Genomic DNA, 15,072 nt, shown 5'->3' on the forward strand with positions numbered 1-15,072 from the left:
TTCAGAGAAAATGAGTTGCATGGTTCTGTCAGGGCACCTGTTTTATAACAGGTTATATTGTATTAATATCTTCATAACATGTTTACATAGAAATTATCTAAAAGGAAAAGAAAATATATATATTCAAATATGGATTTATTCTAATGAATGCAGCTCCTCTTTGAAGTACTAAATTTCAAGTCTATGTTTAGGCAATTTAGTTTGTGGCATAATTTCAGCACTAGGAGTTATCCACGAGATTAAGAGTTGCACAGTACCTCTGTCTCTGGCAACTGCATCCATTGGTGCAGTAGCAAACTACTGATTCTGAACTCAAGAAAAAATCCTTTCACATTCACCTGCTTACACTTGATCAGTAGTCAACCATTTGATCCTCCTTTTCTTTCTTTGATTTCTTTGATTTTTCTTTCTCTTTCTATCTTCTTTTACGCTTCCTTCTACCCGTTACTTTTTGCCTTTCTACCAATGCCTTATCTCTGAGCCTGTTTCCACTTCCATTTTTTTTTTCTCTGTTTACCATGTACTTAAAGAACAACATCTCTGCAAAAGTCGGGAGAAGGTTTAATAAATAGTTTCTGAGAACAGTTTTTCCTTCCATAGATGATGGCTAGCTGATTCTAGATTTCTGATGTATTTAGAGCCAGATCATGTTGATGCGATTCAACTGAAGGTTATGGCTGTGCTAATGACCCAGCGTTTTTCAGAGAATAGCCTGTATTTTGCTACTCTAAAAAAGCATCAGAGGAACCAAAAATAATGAGATTGCAAAAGCTGCTATGCTTCACCCAGTCAGCAAACAGTCACTTGTTATTTGCTGCTTGTGCTTTTATTTAGATTAAAAAGAATTATGCTCTTTAACAGCTCTGGAAAGCACTATACACTAATACTGGACAGTAAATGCAGCCTCCTTTACTAAACATATATTTTTTCAGCCAAAATCTAAATCTAATCTAGATGGTCCAAACTCAAAGATTCATGAGCTCTTTTAAGGAATATTATTAGGGCCAGAAGGTGAATTCCAAAGCTCTCCTGGAGCATAATTGCAGCCCATTGACATACTGAGCATGTTTTGGCTGCATCAGAAATGTTAAATTTTTATTTGGCCATGAGTAGATTGGAGTTTGTAGTTTACTAAATATTGTGGAGTTTCTGTTACAACACAGAGCAGTAATAATTTTTCTAAGACAGCTGACACGCATGAGACGGACAAGAAAAATGGTTTTACTTCCTTCCTAAGCTGGAGCCCGACAACAAGCTTTTTTTCTCCCTCCTTTTTTTTCTGTTGAGAAGTTGCAGCTGTTTCGACCTTTCTTATTGTGCTGGTTTTCAGATTGTGACTGGGAACAGAGGCTGAAAGTACAGCTGTTGGGTGCAAAGTGAATCAGGTATTTCACAGTGGTTATTTGATTAAAAAAACAGCACACAGTCACACTACTGTAGCTGTGGAATCAGATTTACAGCTGATGTAAACCAGTCTTTCTCCCCTTGAGTTAGAAAAATTACATTGAGTATACTTTCATAACTGGAAAAGACTCATTTATTACTAGCCAGCATTTCAGGGAAATTATAGTTCGTCACAAATAAATAAGGAAATAAAATCTATGCTTATAGTTTTGGTCAGCTCCAAGGTGAAGCTTTTTTTTTTTTGTTCCTGAAATGTTGTATTACTTCAGAGAGCGAGTTTTGAGTAATGAAGGAAAGAGCAAAGTTCTTCAGGAAGGGGAATTCTCTCTGATAGCTCTGGGAGAGTGGGATACGGGAAAGTTTGAAAAGATCCTGAAAAGTTCACATTCAGTTTGGTCTTAACAATGAACAAGAGGCTGATACCTCTGATGAATGCAGAAGCTGGTTTTCAGCATAACCCTGTTTGGAAGCAGAGCAATGCATGCACCTGAAGCTGATATCACTGAGGTCAAACTCAAACAAATGCACTGTTTGTTGGTTCTATGCTTCAGGAAAAAGGATGGAAAAGTCTTCACACAGCTTTACAACTACTATGAGTAACAACTCTCTTTAAATGCAATTTTGGCAGTTAGGGACCTCCTGACTCTAGGAGTAGAACTTGGTGCAGTGGGGTAGCATTGGGCTATGCTTGAGGTGAGGATCTCCTGCAGGTGTCCTCTCATCTCTATGGGATAGTAGGGTGTCGATCCTGTTGTTCATGGAGGCAAGAGCGTCTTCCCCTGGGTTTACATGCACCCTGAGATGCAGTCAGTCCCTCATTGGCTGCAATGCTGTTCAGTCTGTCTGGGTATGAGCCAGGGCTAGCTGAGAAGCCAAGAGTTGGCAAGGCATGGTCACACACTGTCACGTCTGTGCAGCTTCAGGACTGAATATAACTTGGGGCATGAGAAGCAAAACTTGCTAGCATAGATAGTGCTTGTTGGCATGGAGGACATCCACTCACCCTCCTCAGGGCCTCTCTGCACTTGTTTTACTCAAGACAATAACAAATAGGAAGCTTTTTTTTCTAGAGACCCATTACATCTCAGCATTGTTAGCCAGATTTTTCAGCTAAGAAAGGAAGTATGGGGTTTGAATGAAGAGTTCAGGACATACAGGGGAGATGTAATGAGGAAAGCAAAAGGACAGACCAATATTTCTCCCGGTAGTCTCCTATGTCTGGTACTCAGTGGCCCAGAGATTTCCTGAGCTGGAAATTGCACCCGTGCCTGGTGTTTAATAGTCCTTAATAGTCTTTTAATAGTCCATAAAGGAATTCTTTTCCATTAATTCTGCTTATTGGTTTTTGAATTTATATGTTGCTTTGCCCTCCACAGTATCTTGTGACAATGACATTATGCTTTGAATGATGAAGAGATTCCTTTGGGATTTCCTTTATCTGCTGCCTTATCTTTTCATTTAGTGCACCCCATTCTGTCTGATGAAGAACAGGGACTCAGCTCACGCAGATCAATGGTTTGGGAAATTTTCACGTGCAGAGCAGAAGTCTGTTGGCTTTCATATCCGAGTGGAGAACACTTGACAGTCACATTCATTTCACAGGAATACTTATGATTAGAAACAAACACCACCACCAAACTATAACACACACATCTCATTTCCCTGAAAAGAGAAAAATCAGTATGTGTCATAGCTGCTTTCACAGACTACATGCCAAGCAACACAATGCATGTTACAGAAATTAGTATAGAAAAATTAATCACATCTGCTTTTTATTTGGAACTGCACTCAGCGCTTGGAAAATTGCGTCCCAGAATTCAGCAAGAGAGCCAGGCATTCAGCATTGCTCTCCTCTTGTAAACAGCGAAATGGCAAAGCCTTGCTGCTTCAGGAACTGAGGCTCAAAGCCATGGTGCCTATTAGCAAAATGGTTGGATACAGAACAAGGGAGTACAGAGCTTTGCATCTTTCAGTTATTCAACTCATCTATACCACGGCACAGTGGAAGCCGTTTTCCCCTTTGAGCTGGTCAAACTTCTTTTGACCTAATTCCCTTCCTCCTAGATAAATATTATTGTAATAAAACCCACTAGTGCAAATGGCAAGCCTTGTTGGAAGCAAGTGCAAGGAGGTCACAGATAAATGAGTATGAACTTTAAATCAGGCAAAGCCAGGAGGAAGAAAGAGAGATGGGATGCAGGCAGCCATTGCAAAAGCTGTCCTACTCAGTGCCCACTCCTGTTCTGCCTTTGTGTAGCAGAAATTCAATACTGCCAGTCTGGAGTGTTCAAGCTAAATGCAAAATATGTGTGCATTTATAAGAATGTGAATTGTTGCAAACCTTCCCATTTTGTCATTTTTCAACCAGCAGAAATCCATGGCAAAATCTACGTCAATGATGCTTTCATCCCTGTATCTCTACTTTTAACAGCTTTCTGTTGTAAAGAGAGTATCTTGATGATCCTAGAAAAAATGCAAAATAGTGCATGATGCAAAGTCTGTACAGTCAAACTAACACGAACTCCTGCTGACAAAAATTTTCAATATTCCATTTGAATAGAGAATCTTGCAACCTTTAGAGATGATCCATTATATTCTCCATGGATTAAGATGATATACAGCATTTAGAGAGCTACATATGTGCCCTTCACAAGGTTTTGCCAAATATCCTGAGGCATTTGAGGCATTATAGTAAAGTTAACCCTGAGCCTGTTTCTGCTGGGTAATGGCCTCCACCTGCCAGACATCTAGGGAACAAATAACAATATGATACTTAGATGTGATTCCTTTAAGAAGGTTTCTCATTTTTGCAGAAGATATTTCACAATTCACACAGTAACATTTGTAATTCAATCCTGCTGACCAGCACAACTGAGCATCAGAATTATTATTTTTAAAAGCCACTGCACACTGTTTTTCAATTCAAATTATTAAAGTATTCATTTGCCATATTATCCATAAATTAACCTAGAGTCTTCTGACTTAACATTAATGCTCATGGTAATAAAATAATATTTAAATGAATTACTTTGATGTTCATGGACATAAGTGATCACTGGCTTCCAGTATAAAGGATATATTAAATATTATATTGGTTAATTAATTAATTAACCATTGGCCCTTATCATTGTGAAAGTACTTAGAGTTACATGCAAAGATTGCCCTTTTTTGTGTTTTTCTTAAAGAGAGAGACATAAGTATTGTTTTTGCTTTAAGAAGGGTGTCTAGGGTTGTGTGCTGCTTGGGATGATTTTTAGCATCAGAACAGACAGATGGGTTCAAACTGAGGCTCCATGTAGGTCAGTGCTCTATCTCCAGCCATGGTGACAAAGGAACACCTAGGGAGCAGGGCATCGTGTGTAACACCTTCTGCTTCAAGCCTCCAGCTATGTTTGGTTCTAAAGTTCTGAGTATTTTCTGAGCTGAAAAATTGGGTTTTGTCTGTTTAGCTCTTTCATGTACAAGTAGAATTTCCCATTAAATGCACATTCTCATTTTTGACCTTTGATGGAATTCAGTTCTTCGATTGGAAGAGATTAAATGGGCAATCCCTATCCACTATCTCCTTGCCACTCAGGATCCTGTAGGTCGTTTTCATATCCCAAACACTAAGTGAGTGCTTCCATATTTAATCTACTCAGTGACTGCTTATGTCAGCCTTTTGATTACCTTTGTTACTTTTCTCTGAACCTTTTCCCATTTTAAAGTATTCTTTTTGTTATGAGATAACCAGAACTGCGCAGGGAGTTCAAGGGTTGGACCAATCATGAATTCATATGAAATAAAGATCTTGCCTGATTTATTCTCTAATCTTTTTCTAATAATGTCTAGGTTTTGGGGTTTTTTGACTTCTATTGAGCAGAGAGATGATATTTTCCAGGAACTATCTATCATGTATCATTTTAAATTTATCTTCTTTGTTCTGTTTCACCTGCCATTTTATTGCCTTGACATGCTGTCTTGTAAAATCCTCCTGCCATCCTTCATAGTCTGTCCTCATCACCTTGAAGGCTTTTGGATCCTCAGCAAACTTTGTCGCTGGACTGCTCATGCACTTCTCAAACTCATTTATGCATACATTAAACAGCACAGACTCTTGCACAACACCCCTGGTGACTTCTGACTATTGCAGAAACTGACCATTTACATCTAGCATCTGTTTGTTCTCTTTTTGTCAATTATTTATCTGCACAAGTCTTCCTTCTCTCTTAACTGCTTGAGTGCAGGTATATAGGTATACTTTCATTTCTTGTATGCTATGAAGAAATGCTTCGTATCTCATTAAAATGTTAGAAAATAAAAATGAAAAAGGAAGGAAGGAAGGAAGGAAGGAAGGAAGGAAGGAAGGAAGGAAGGAAGGAAGGAAGGAAGGAAGGAAGGAAGGAAGGAAGGAAGGAAGGAAGGAAGGAAGGAAGGAAGGAAGGAAGGGAGGAAATGGACAGCACTTCAGCTTTAAAGCCTTTGCAAAGAAAATCCTTCTGTAGTACTGTTTTCATTGTAGAAGTATCCCATATGTGGTATATGCAGCCACATTAAAACAATGCCAAACAGTGTATATACCAGCCCAGTTCCAAGGAATAAAAATCAGATGTATCTGAGAATAACACTGGAGTCCTAAGTAGCCTCTTCTTCGTCCTATTGAAACTGTCTTCAAATCGCCTCTCTTTTCAGGATTATGTTGGATAAGAGTAAGATGGAATTTCAAGGACTGGGTTGATGCGTGCAAAAGTGGCACAGTTATATAGAACAGAAAGAGCTTTTCTGCACTGTGAGTCTGTTGCTACAAAACTATAGGCTGGCAAATTAGTTCTAGGAAAACAGCAAACTTCTACTCCACAGTCCTGAATGAATTAGGAAGTGTAATTTGAGCTCCTTGTGTGTCGTGAGGTCAAAGTCTACTCACTTGGGCTCTGTGCAGGTGATTTCATTATCAACCCAGCACAGCAAATATTTGATGTTTAATGTACCAAATAATTTTCCAAGATTGTAGAGATAAGGGATCTAAATTTACATGTATCGTTATGAAGTTGCCACACAGATGTCTTTAAAGGGTTAACACTGTGGCTCAATAAGAAAGAATGCTTGGCAATAAGAGGAAGCCTGGATTAATGATAGAAAAGAATTCTTAGCATTTTATAGCAGTGGGTATTCGAGATGAGACATGGCTAATGATCAACTAAAAAGGTATTTGCAGCTGTGGTGATACCTCTCCCCATAATGCCAACATTAATCAAGCTTTTCCATGCAGCTTTGCAGTCTGTTCTATTTTTCATTGTCCTGAATATAAAAACAGAGCTTATGCCCTAATACACTGAGTCAGAGACCATACTTCTGTGTCACTGAAAATGATCAGACCATATCGATTTCTAAAAGTACTTTCTGTACTGTGAAACAAACCTATAGCAAATTCTTCAACAATGCCAGTTTCATTTTAAGGGCAAAAAAAACTTATTGTAACTGCAAACTGTAAGTACCCCTGGGATGTGAAGCTTTTATCGCCAAAAATTAACTGCTCATATATTTTATTTAAGTCTTGAATTACAACAAAATATCAGCTGTAATTACAGCATCTCTAAGTTGAGTTTTGGAGTCAGCCATCTTGTTGAAAGACTTTGGCAATGGGAAATGCCAGTGAAATTGTGTAAGTCAATGTCCTGGCTGTTTTGATGCTGCCTTGAGAGTCAGGAGAAAAGCTTCATTACAGGAAAAATGAAACATTCGACATACAAGTTATTTTCAGAATAGCTTCGATATTGTTAAATAATGAACTCCATTGAATCTCAACTTCTCAACAAATGCTGATATTCTAAATTCCTTAAGTAAACTGCACGTGATGCAGATTTTGAAATATGAACATGATCTTCCCTTATGTTAACAATCCTCTGCCTTTGTTGTCTGCTTCTATCACACTGGGTGCACATCCTTCTGGATTGCAGACCCAAGCCTATAAAGTCTTGCTATCAAATATCCACCCCAATCTGCAGATGCTTTATGCCTGTGCTTAACAACCATGACTCATCCCATTAAAGTCAACAAAGTTACAGTAGTAAAGTCAAGCATGTGTTTGTAGGAATAGGCCCAATTTCTCAGAAGTATGTAGGTAACTTAAGATGAAGAGAAATGACTAGTGGGGGAATTTCATACTGGTGTGACTAATCTCCTTAAGATCTCCTGAAATTGAGAGGGCCGTTAGAAAAGAGCTTCAGGACAACTAAATTAGGCTCCTGTTTTGGAACATCTTCTAGAGAAGCCTCCAATACCCACTGCTGTTTAAGAGGTGCTGAAGATTGTTCTGGGCACCCGCCTCATACAGAAGTCAGCAGGACATAGAACTTGAGGTTCCCAGTCTCATCTTGCCAAGGGCCTTTCTGCAGCAACAACCAGTTCAGCAGCTCTGGGAATCGAGCTCTGTCTGCCGAGCTTCTCTCTATCATATTTGGAAAGTCGTGGCTGTCAGGTGAGGTCCCAGATGACTGGAGGAAGGGTCACATCACTCCCATTTACAAGAAAGGGAGCAAGGAGGACCCGGGGAACTACAAGCTGGAACTACAAGCACAGAGTCTCACCTCTGTGCCTGGGAAGATCATCCTGGATGACATGCTTGATCACATGAGGAATGAGCATGTGATCTGAGACAGCCAGCATGACTTCACCAGGGGCAGGTCATGTTTAATTAATCTGGTGGCCTCTTATGATGGAGTGATGGCATTGGTGGACAAGGGGAAGGTGACCGATGTCATTTACCTGGACTTGAGCAAGGCCTTTGACATGTTCCCCCACCACAACCTTATCTCCAAATTGGAGGGATGTGGATTTGATGGGTGGATCACTCGATGGATAATAAACTGGTTAAAAGGCCACAGACAGAGGGTGGTCATCAATGGCTCTATGTCCAGGTGGAGACTGGTAATGAGCGGTGTCCCCCAGGGGTCTGTCTTGGGACCAGTGCTTTGACATCTTTATCAATGACGGAATCGAGTGCACCCTCAGCAAATTTGCTGATGACACCAAGCTGAGTGGAAGGAAGGAATCAGAGGAACCTCAACAAACTTGAAAGGTGGGCCTGAGTGAACCTAATGAGTTTCAACAAAGCAAAGTGCAAGATTTTGCACTTGGGCTGGAGGAATCCTTGAAGGAGAAGTCCTTGAGAGCAGCCCTTCAGAAAAGAACCTGGGGATCCTGATGAGTGAAAAGTTTAACATGAGCCAGCAGTGTGCTGGCAGCTCAGAAAGCATCCTGGGCTCCATCAGAAGAGGGTGGCCAGCAGGGACAGGGAGGTGATTGTCCCCCTGTACTCTGCTCTTGTGAGGTTCCATCTGGAGTATTGCGCCCAGGTCTGGAGCTCCCAGTACAAGAAAGACAGAGAGCTGTTGGAGAGATTCCAGAGGAGGGCCACGAAGATGATCAGGGGACTGGAGCACCTCCCCTGCGAAGACAGGCTGAGGGAGCTGGGCTTGTTTAGCCTGGAGAAAAGAAGGCTGTGGGGTGACCTCATTACAGCCTTTCAGTACCTAAAGGGAGCCTACAAACAGGAAGGAAGTAAACTCTTTGAAAGGATAGATAACTGCAGAACAAGAGGAAATGATTTTAAGTTGAGGGAGGGAAGATTGAGGTTGGATGTTAGGGGGAAGTTCTTTACTATGAGAGTGGTGAGGTGCTGGAACAGGCTGCCCAGAGAGGTTGTGGATGCCCCATCCCTAGAGGTGTTCAAGGCCAGGTTGGATGAGGCCTTGGGCAACTTGGTCTAATATTAAATGTGGAGGATGGTTGGCCCTGCCTGTGGCAGGGGGGTTGGAGATTCACGATCCTTGAAGTCCCTTCCAACCATTCTGTAACTGTGATTCTGTGATTCCGTGATTCTGCTTGTGGCTTCATAGCACTGCTCATGGCCACCACAATCTGCTCCTACCATAGCTTTGCACTCCAAAAGCACCAAGGCCAGATAGTAATGACACATAGTATAGTCTATTTTTCAAGCTGAAGGACAAAGGTGAAAATAAATGAAAATACATTTGACCTTCAATGGTCTGAAGTCTCCTTTAACTAGACATTGTAGCTACAGTTCTTTTTTTTCTTAAATGTACTCTTAAATCTACAAGACTGGCTAAGTGACCCATCTTCATCTTTTATGGTTGATTTTTAAATACTTGAAATTACAGGAACTGAAAGCATGCACTTCTTCATATTTTAATAAACACGATGCATTTTGAGGATCCCTCAACAACCATGATTTTGCTGTGTTAAATAAAGTGGATTTTATAGAGGCTTAATCAGATCATGATGAAACATTATGCAAAACATTATGCAATGTAATGCGAAGTAATTAATGCAAACAGAAAAGTGGCAGCGATGTGAGAAAGCCAAGCAGGATGCATTTGTGTCACATGTCGCCTGCTGATTTTCTGAATTTCTGTCTTTCTTAGATAGTGGTTTCCCGCTCCGAGTCCACAGCTCCACACGTCAGCTTTCAGCTGGACTCCCACCCCGTCTCTCCCCAGGTTGTTGTTGAGCAGTCAGCAGCAGCAGATGGCTATACTCTGGTAGTGACTGGAAAAAAGGTGGGTGGTTCATAATCTCATCATTCCACACCCCGTGTAAACCTGCACCCAGAGCAGCGATTTTTGGTAAGGGCAACTATTTACACTGTGGTTTTATATCCTGCATCCTCCCAACCTTACTATTCCCCTGGGAACACAGAAAGAGCAAGTTTTCTCCAAGACTGTTTTCCCTCCTTAACAAACCAACAGACTAAGATTGGGAAATATTAAGTAATGTAAGAACTGTGATATAAACCAACAAAAGTCAGGAGATGCAAATCTCAGGCTGAATGTCTGTCCTTAATTCAAGTGCTTGCAAAGAAAAGAATGACACAATGGCCTAAGAAAAGAAGGCATGCAGAATTTCCCTGACTGTTGTTCATTTGTGTCATAACATCATAACTTTTTGAAGAGAGGTGTGTGTGCAGGTCTTAGGTGGGTGTGTTTAAAATTGGAGATGCTGCTCATGGTGAGGTTTGAGGAATATTTTCACAGGCAGATTACAAGGGGTTAACAAAACATGAAGAGTTGTCATAAATATGCTATTGTCATTAGTAGGATATGCATTGTAGACTGAGCTTAAAACATTGTTGCATTAGCAGATAATATTACAGATAATCCTAAACCCTAATCGTAAGCAATAATTTGACTCCTTGAGTTCTATAAGAATTTAAAAAAATAAATCAGCCATTACTAAAGATGGTTATTAATCATTTACTAGAAATGTATTAGATATTTATAAAAGTCATTTTCAAAGAGAATGTACCTAAGAAAGGTACTGAAGTATGAAGTATACTTATCTAACGATGCAAATATATGCTAATATTAATATTTTGAGCACAGATAACATATATTTAGAACTACCATTATCATACCTATTGTGATATTTTGAAATATAACATCATTTTCAATTTATGTTTTAGATATAGGGTAAGTCTTCTGATAATAAGTGTTAAATACTGTATTTGGGCCATTGTGTGACCAGTGTGTCATGTCACTGCTGCCAGTGTAGCCTCACCAGAGCCAAAACAGCTACCATGACTGGTTTTGCAAACATATGAACTAAGGCATACTGAGACACACTGCTTTTTCCAAGAATTGCTACAGAACTGGGAGGAGCACACTGCTGTTTCCATCAGCAAAAAAAAATGCTATCTTGCTGTAAACACCAGATGCTGGTAGTAACTGTATATAACATTAAGATGCCTTTAGGGTTTCTCCCAAGTGAATTTAAAATCATGTCAGTTAAATTACTTATAAGATCCTATAATTATCGAGCTAAAGAGAAGTCGAACCACAACTTGCACAGCTGAAATCTGAGTAGCACCACAACACAGCGCATAAATTGAGGCTCCTTGCCAGCAAGCGTACACATCTGAAGGCTCTGTGTGCCATCTCTTTCCATCGACAGATAACCAAGGTGCCGCTGAACGGGCCGGGCTGCCACCACTTCCAGTCCTGCAGCCAGTGCCTGCTGGCACCTGCCTTCATGCGCTGCGGCTGGTGTGGCCAGCGGTGCCTGAGGGCTCCCGAATGCGGCGGAGGGACCTGGACCCAGGAGACCTGCTTGCCAAGAGTTTATGAGGTAAAACCGCCTGCTCCTGGTGTTTACATACCACAGGTAGTGCACAGGGGCCGCTGGCCAGCCCACAGGGTGAAGGGCAGCCTGCCCACCGTCCTTCAGAGCCCATCGTACCCAACAATGCCCACGCCATGATCATTTGCAACACTGCTTTAACGCTGCCTCACAAGCCTGAAGGATTGGATGAGCCTTTAGGGTAGGTATATAGGAGGAGGTGCCCCCAGATGCTCAGTTGGTGAATATGAGAAGCAAAGGAGAGAAGTTTCCTTGCTCATTACAGCAGCTGGGTTCTCAGGGGCGGGGACAGCGGGAGGCTGCTCTCCGTGGGCTATGAGGGGTGTTCAGGGACAAGGCAGATGAGCATAGCTCCACTGTTTGTCCCTGTTTCCAGTTAGCCATGGTCAGTATGAGATTTGCATGGGGTGACTGAACGTTTAACAGAGCTATTTTTAGTGAGGTCTGGCACAACTGTGAAGGCACAACTGTGTTTTAGGAGCAGCGATGGACTAGTAAGCTGAGGGAGGAGCAAGCATAAAGCTCTCCAGTAGCACTTGCACCCATTTCCTTTTAACACATTTAAACTGTACTCTGCAGCTAAAAAGTACATTTTCCTCTGAGTATACAGCTTATAAATGAAGTTTTGACACTTGAAACTCCCAGAGGGAAAGGGACCAAATGTTTTCTTCTTTCAACCAGACTGATAATTTCATGGACAACATTTTAAAGAGGCAAAACTACTGTAAAACTTTATATTTGCTGGTAATCTGGAAACACATTTATACAGATAGGATTTTTTCATATTTCAGATGCAAAATTTAAAGCTAAACCAGGAGAAAACTCAGTGATCAGGCAGTGAGGCGTTCTAGGAATCAAACTCAAAATGTATGGAGAGCTGTGTGCATGTGGGCACACCTGTATGTGAGTTTGTCTTGCCTTCTACCTTTGGATAAAGGAGATGTAAAAAATTCCTAACTCCAAAGGTGAATCATTCACTTTCACTTTATACAAGATCACAGCCGTCTCAGAAAAGCTGTGGTAGATGATCAAATAGTCCTTTCTGGTCCTCACTTTTAAGAAATGATGAGTCACCAGTGCAAAGACATACACTGAGAATTAGTCCTGGCCTATTTTTATATACTTCCTCAGGACCAAACCATCTTTCTCAGCTTGTTTTGGCTTTCCTAGAGCTCAAGCACAAGTAGTAACCCTCAACATTTTTTCTCAGCAAAACTTTTCAGCATTAGCAGTGTATTTCCATGCATCCAAAAGGACTTCTAAGGCTTGGAATTGTTTTGTTTCTGAATTTCAAAGGTGCTGAGCTACAGCAGTCCTCTCTGATTTCAACCAACATGTGCTCAGCAACTTTAAGAAGCAAGTGTCCATGCACAGATACTTAGACCAAGAAGTGTATCCCCAGAGCCACCTCTGGTGTCCCCCTGAAGCTGCTGGGAGGATTCATTTGGTGGAGTGTGCCTTAGATGTGGGCAGCAGGCAGGCATGGTGCCAGTCACATGCTCCCCTTCCCCATGCACTGCTCTCAGCCCTACCCGCTCAGCACAAGTCCAGCCTGCCCCTGTAATGGATATGGATCTGTGACACTGTTAGATCTTGAAGGCAATCTTGAATTACGGTGTGCTAACACTGGTGGAAGTCTTCTAGAAGGTCTGTAAGGAAAAAAAAAAACCCTGAGTACTCAAATCCCTTTGGATTGCTAGCTGTTAAGACAGATTTCATGCTCCGCTGGACCATGACATTTAACATTATTACTGAAAAAAACGTAAAACAGATTATTCATCATCTTCTGATCTGTATTTAAACCCATATGCATAAAATATGAGAAACAAGCTTGTTTTGTTCCTAACAAACAGAGGATGACCTGCTTTGCATAGTATTTGAAATTCAGTCCTACTTCTCAAATATTTTGCAGATTTAGTGAGGCAGATTGCTTAGGATATGTCACATGAGCGCTTTAACCTGAGGGGAGCACGGAGGGTCTGATGCAAAGAATGTTAGATGAGTCTTCAAATAAGTTTTCTCTCATTATTGGACAGAGCAATGTGCAGTGGAAAGAAAAAGAAAAAAAAAAAAGATTAAAAAAAAAAGATGAGATTTTCATCTCAGGAAAAATGGCAGAGAGGAAGCACGAGGTTCTCCCATTGGAGTCCTGCTGACATGTTGGCCCTCTGCCCTGCTCTAAGCATTTTTATTTGGAGCCATTGGGCTCTGCCCCACAGCAGCACAATCCACAGATGTCCCTCCACCAACCACCCCGCCTGCAACCAGAGCATGATTTGTCAGCCTGAGTGACAGCACTAGGGGAGCTCTTGGGGACTTGAAGGATTCTCATTTGGGATAACTCCATAATGAAACAAATTATAGGCATCTGCATGCAGAGTTCAGGTCACTCTGAGAGGTGAAGTGCGTGAAAGGAAAAATAAACTGGTCTCCCTTTGGATTCTTTGTTGTGGCTAAAAGCCTGGGATGGTGTGTTGTTGTTTTGAAAGTGAGTCATTTATTTAGCTTTTGTTGCAGAAGTATCAGGAATATCAGACCTTCTGCTGCCTGCTTAGATTGGAGGTTTTGCTGGAAACTTCAGATGTGGCCTCTGCATGTTCTTCACTCTTAATTAAAATGAATGGGCTGTTGAACGTTTAATAAATAGCTATTTTAGCTAATGGTGTATAAAGTACATGAGTGGATATTAGAAGAACTCAAGGAAAAGAAAAACAGAATCTTTTACATTTTGGAAAAAGCTTTCTGCCCTACAGCCCAAAGCCAGGGAGCGGCAGCGACATGCAGAACTGCAGCCTCATGGCAGGATGTGCTGCAGGCTCTCAATGGGTTTCCTGGCTACAGAGAATTGCCAACAATTTTCAAGTCCTGAATTTCATAGCATTTTTTTGCACTTTGCTTATTTTCTGTTGCTACCTGCATAATGTAAGCACACACAAGATGCCTGAGTGCCTCAGTTCAAAGTCCGGTAGGTTCTCTGCTCATTCCTGTCCTCTCTCCCAAGAAAAGATCTGGGAAACCACATTTGACTTTCATTGGCTTCATCATAAAGGCCATCTGAAATAAAGGAATGAGTGAAAACATTGTAGAGGAATTTTTGTAAAGGTTAAGGAAAGAAGTGTAAGTTTTGGTGTGTTTATTTGCTATCTACTTCAAAATCTCACCTCTTACAGAATGTAGTAAATACTTTCATTCTTCCTCAGTCAAGGCATATGGGCTGCTATCACATGTCCCTTTTGACTAATAACTCTCAAAACGAGCTAAGTGCCTTAGGTTTCGATTTTGTATGGCTTTGTGAAGCTTGATTTTAATGCCTTTTATTGCTAACTTAATGGATTATGGGCAACAAGGCTTGTGAAGGGCTTGGAGAATATGCCCTACAAGGAGAGACTGAAGAATCTGAGGCTGTTTGGTCTGGGGAGAAGGAGCCTGAGGGGGGACATTATTGCTCTCTTCCAATATCTGAAAGGTGCTTACAGTGAGAGCGGGGTTGGTCTCTCACTGGTGACAGGACGAGGGTAAATGGCCTCAAGTTGC

The 15,072-nt window shown here is 41.1% G+C and overlaps 1 protein-coding gene across 4 annotated transcripts in view; it reads left to right on the forward strand.

The window, feature by feature from the left end:
• The window catches only part of MET (MET proto-oncogene, receptor tyrosine kinase), an 89,671-nt gene that overhangs the window by 37,118 nt on the left and 37,481 nt on the right, over positions 1-15,072 (forward strand). For all 4 annotated transcript variants that reach the window (XM_052668434.1, XM_052668436.1, XM_052668437.1 and 1 more), the window contains exons 4-5: positions 9,828-9,962; positions 11,353-11,526. In XM_052668434.1, the coding sequence (XP_052524394.1) occupies positions 9,828-9,962; positions 11,353-11,526 (309 nt within the window). The remainder of the gene's footprint in view (positions 1-9,827; positions 9,963-11,352; positions 11,527-15,072) is intronic.

Source organism: Tympanuchus pallidicinctus, unplaced genomic scaffold, assembly GCF_026119805.1.
Source record: "Tympanuchus pallidicinctus isolate F22 unplaced genomic scaffold, pur_lepc_1.0 scaffold8, whole genome shotgun sequence".
Taxonomy (NCBI): Eukaryota; Metazoa; Chordata; class Aves; order Galliformes; family Phasianidae; genus Tympanuchus; species Tympanuchus pallidicinctus.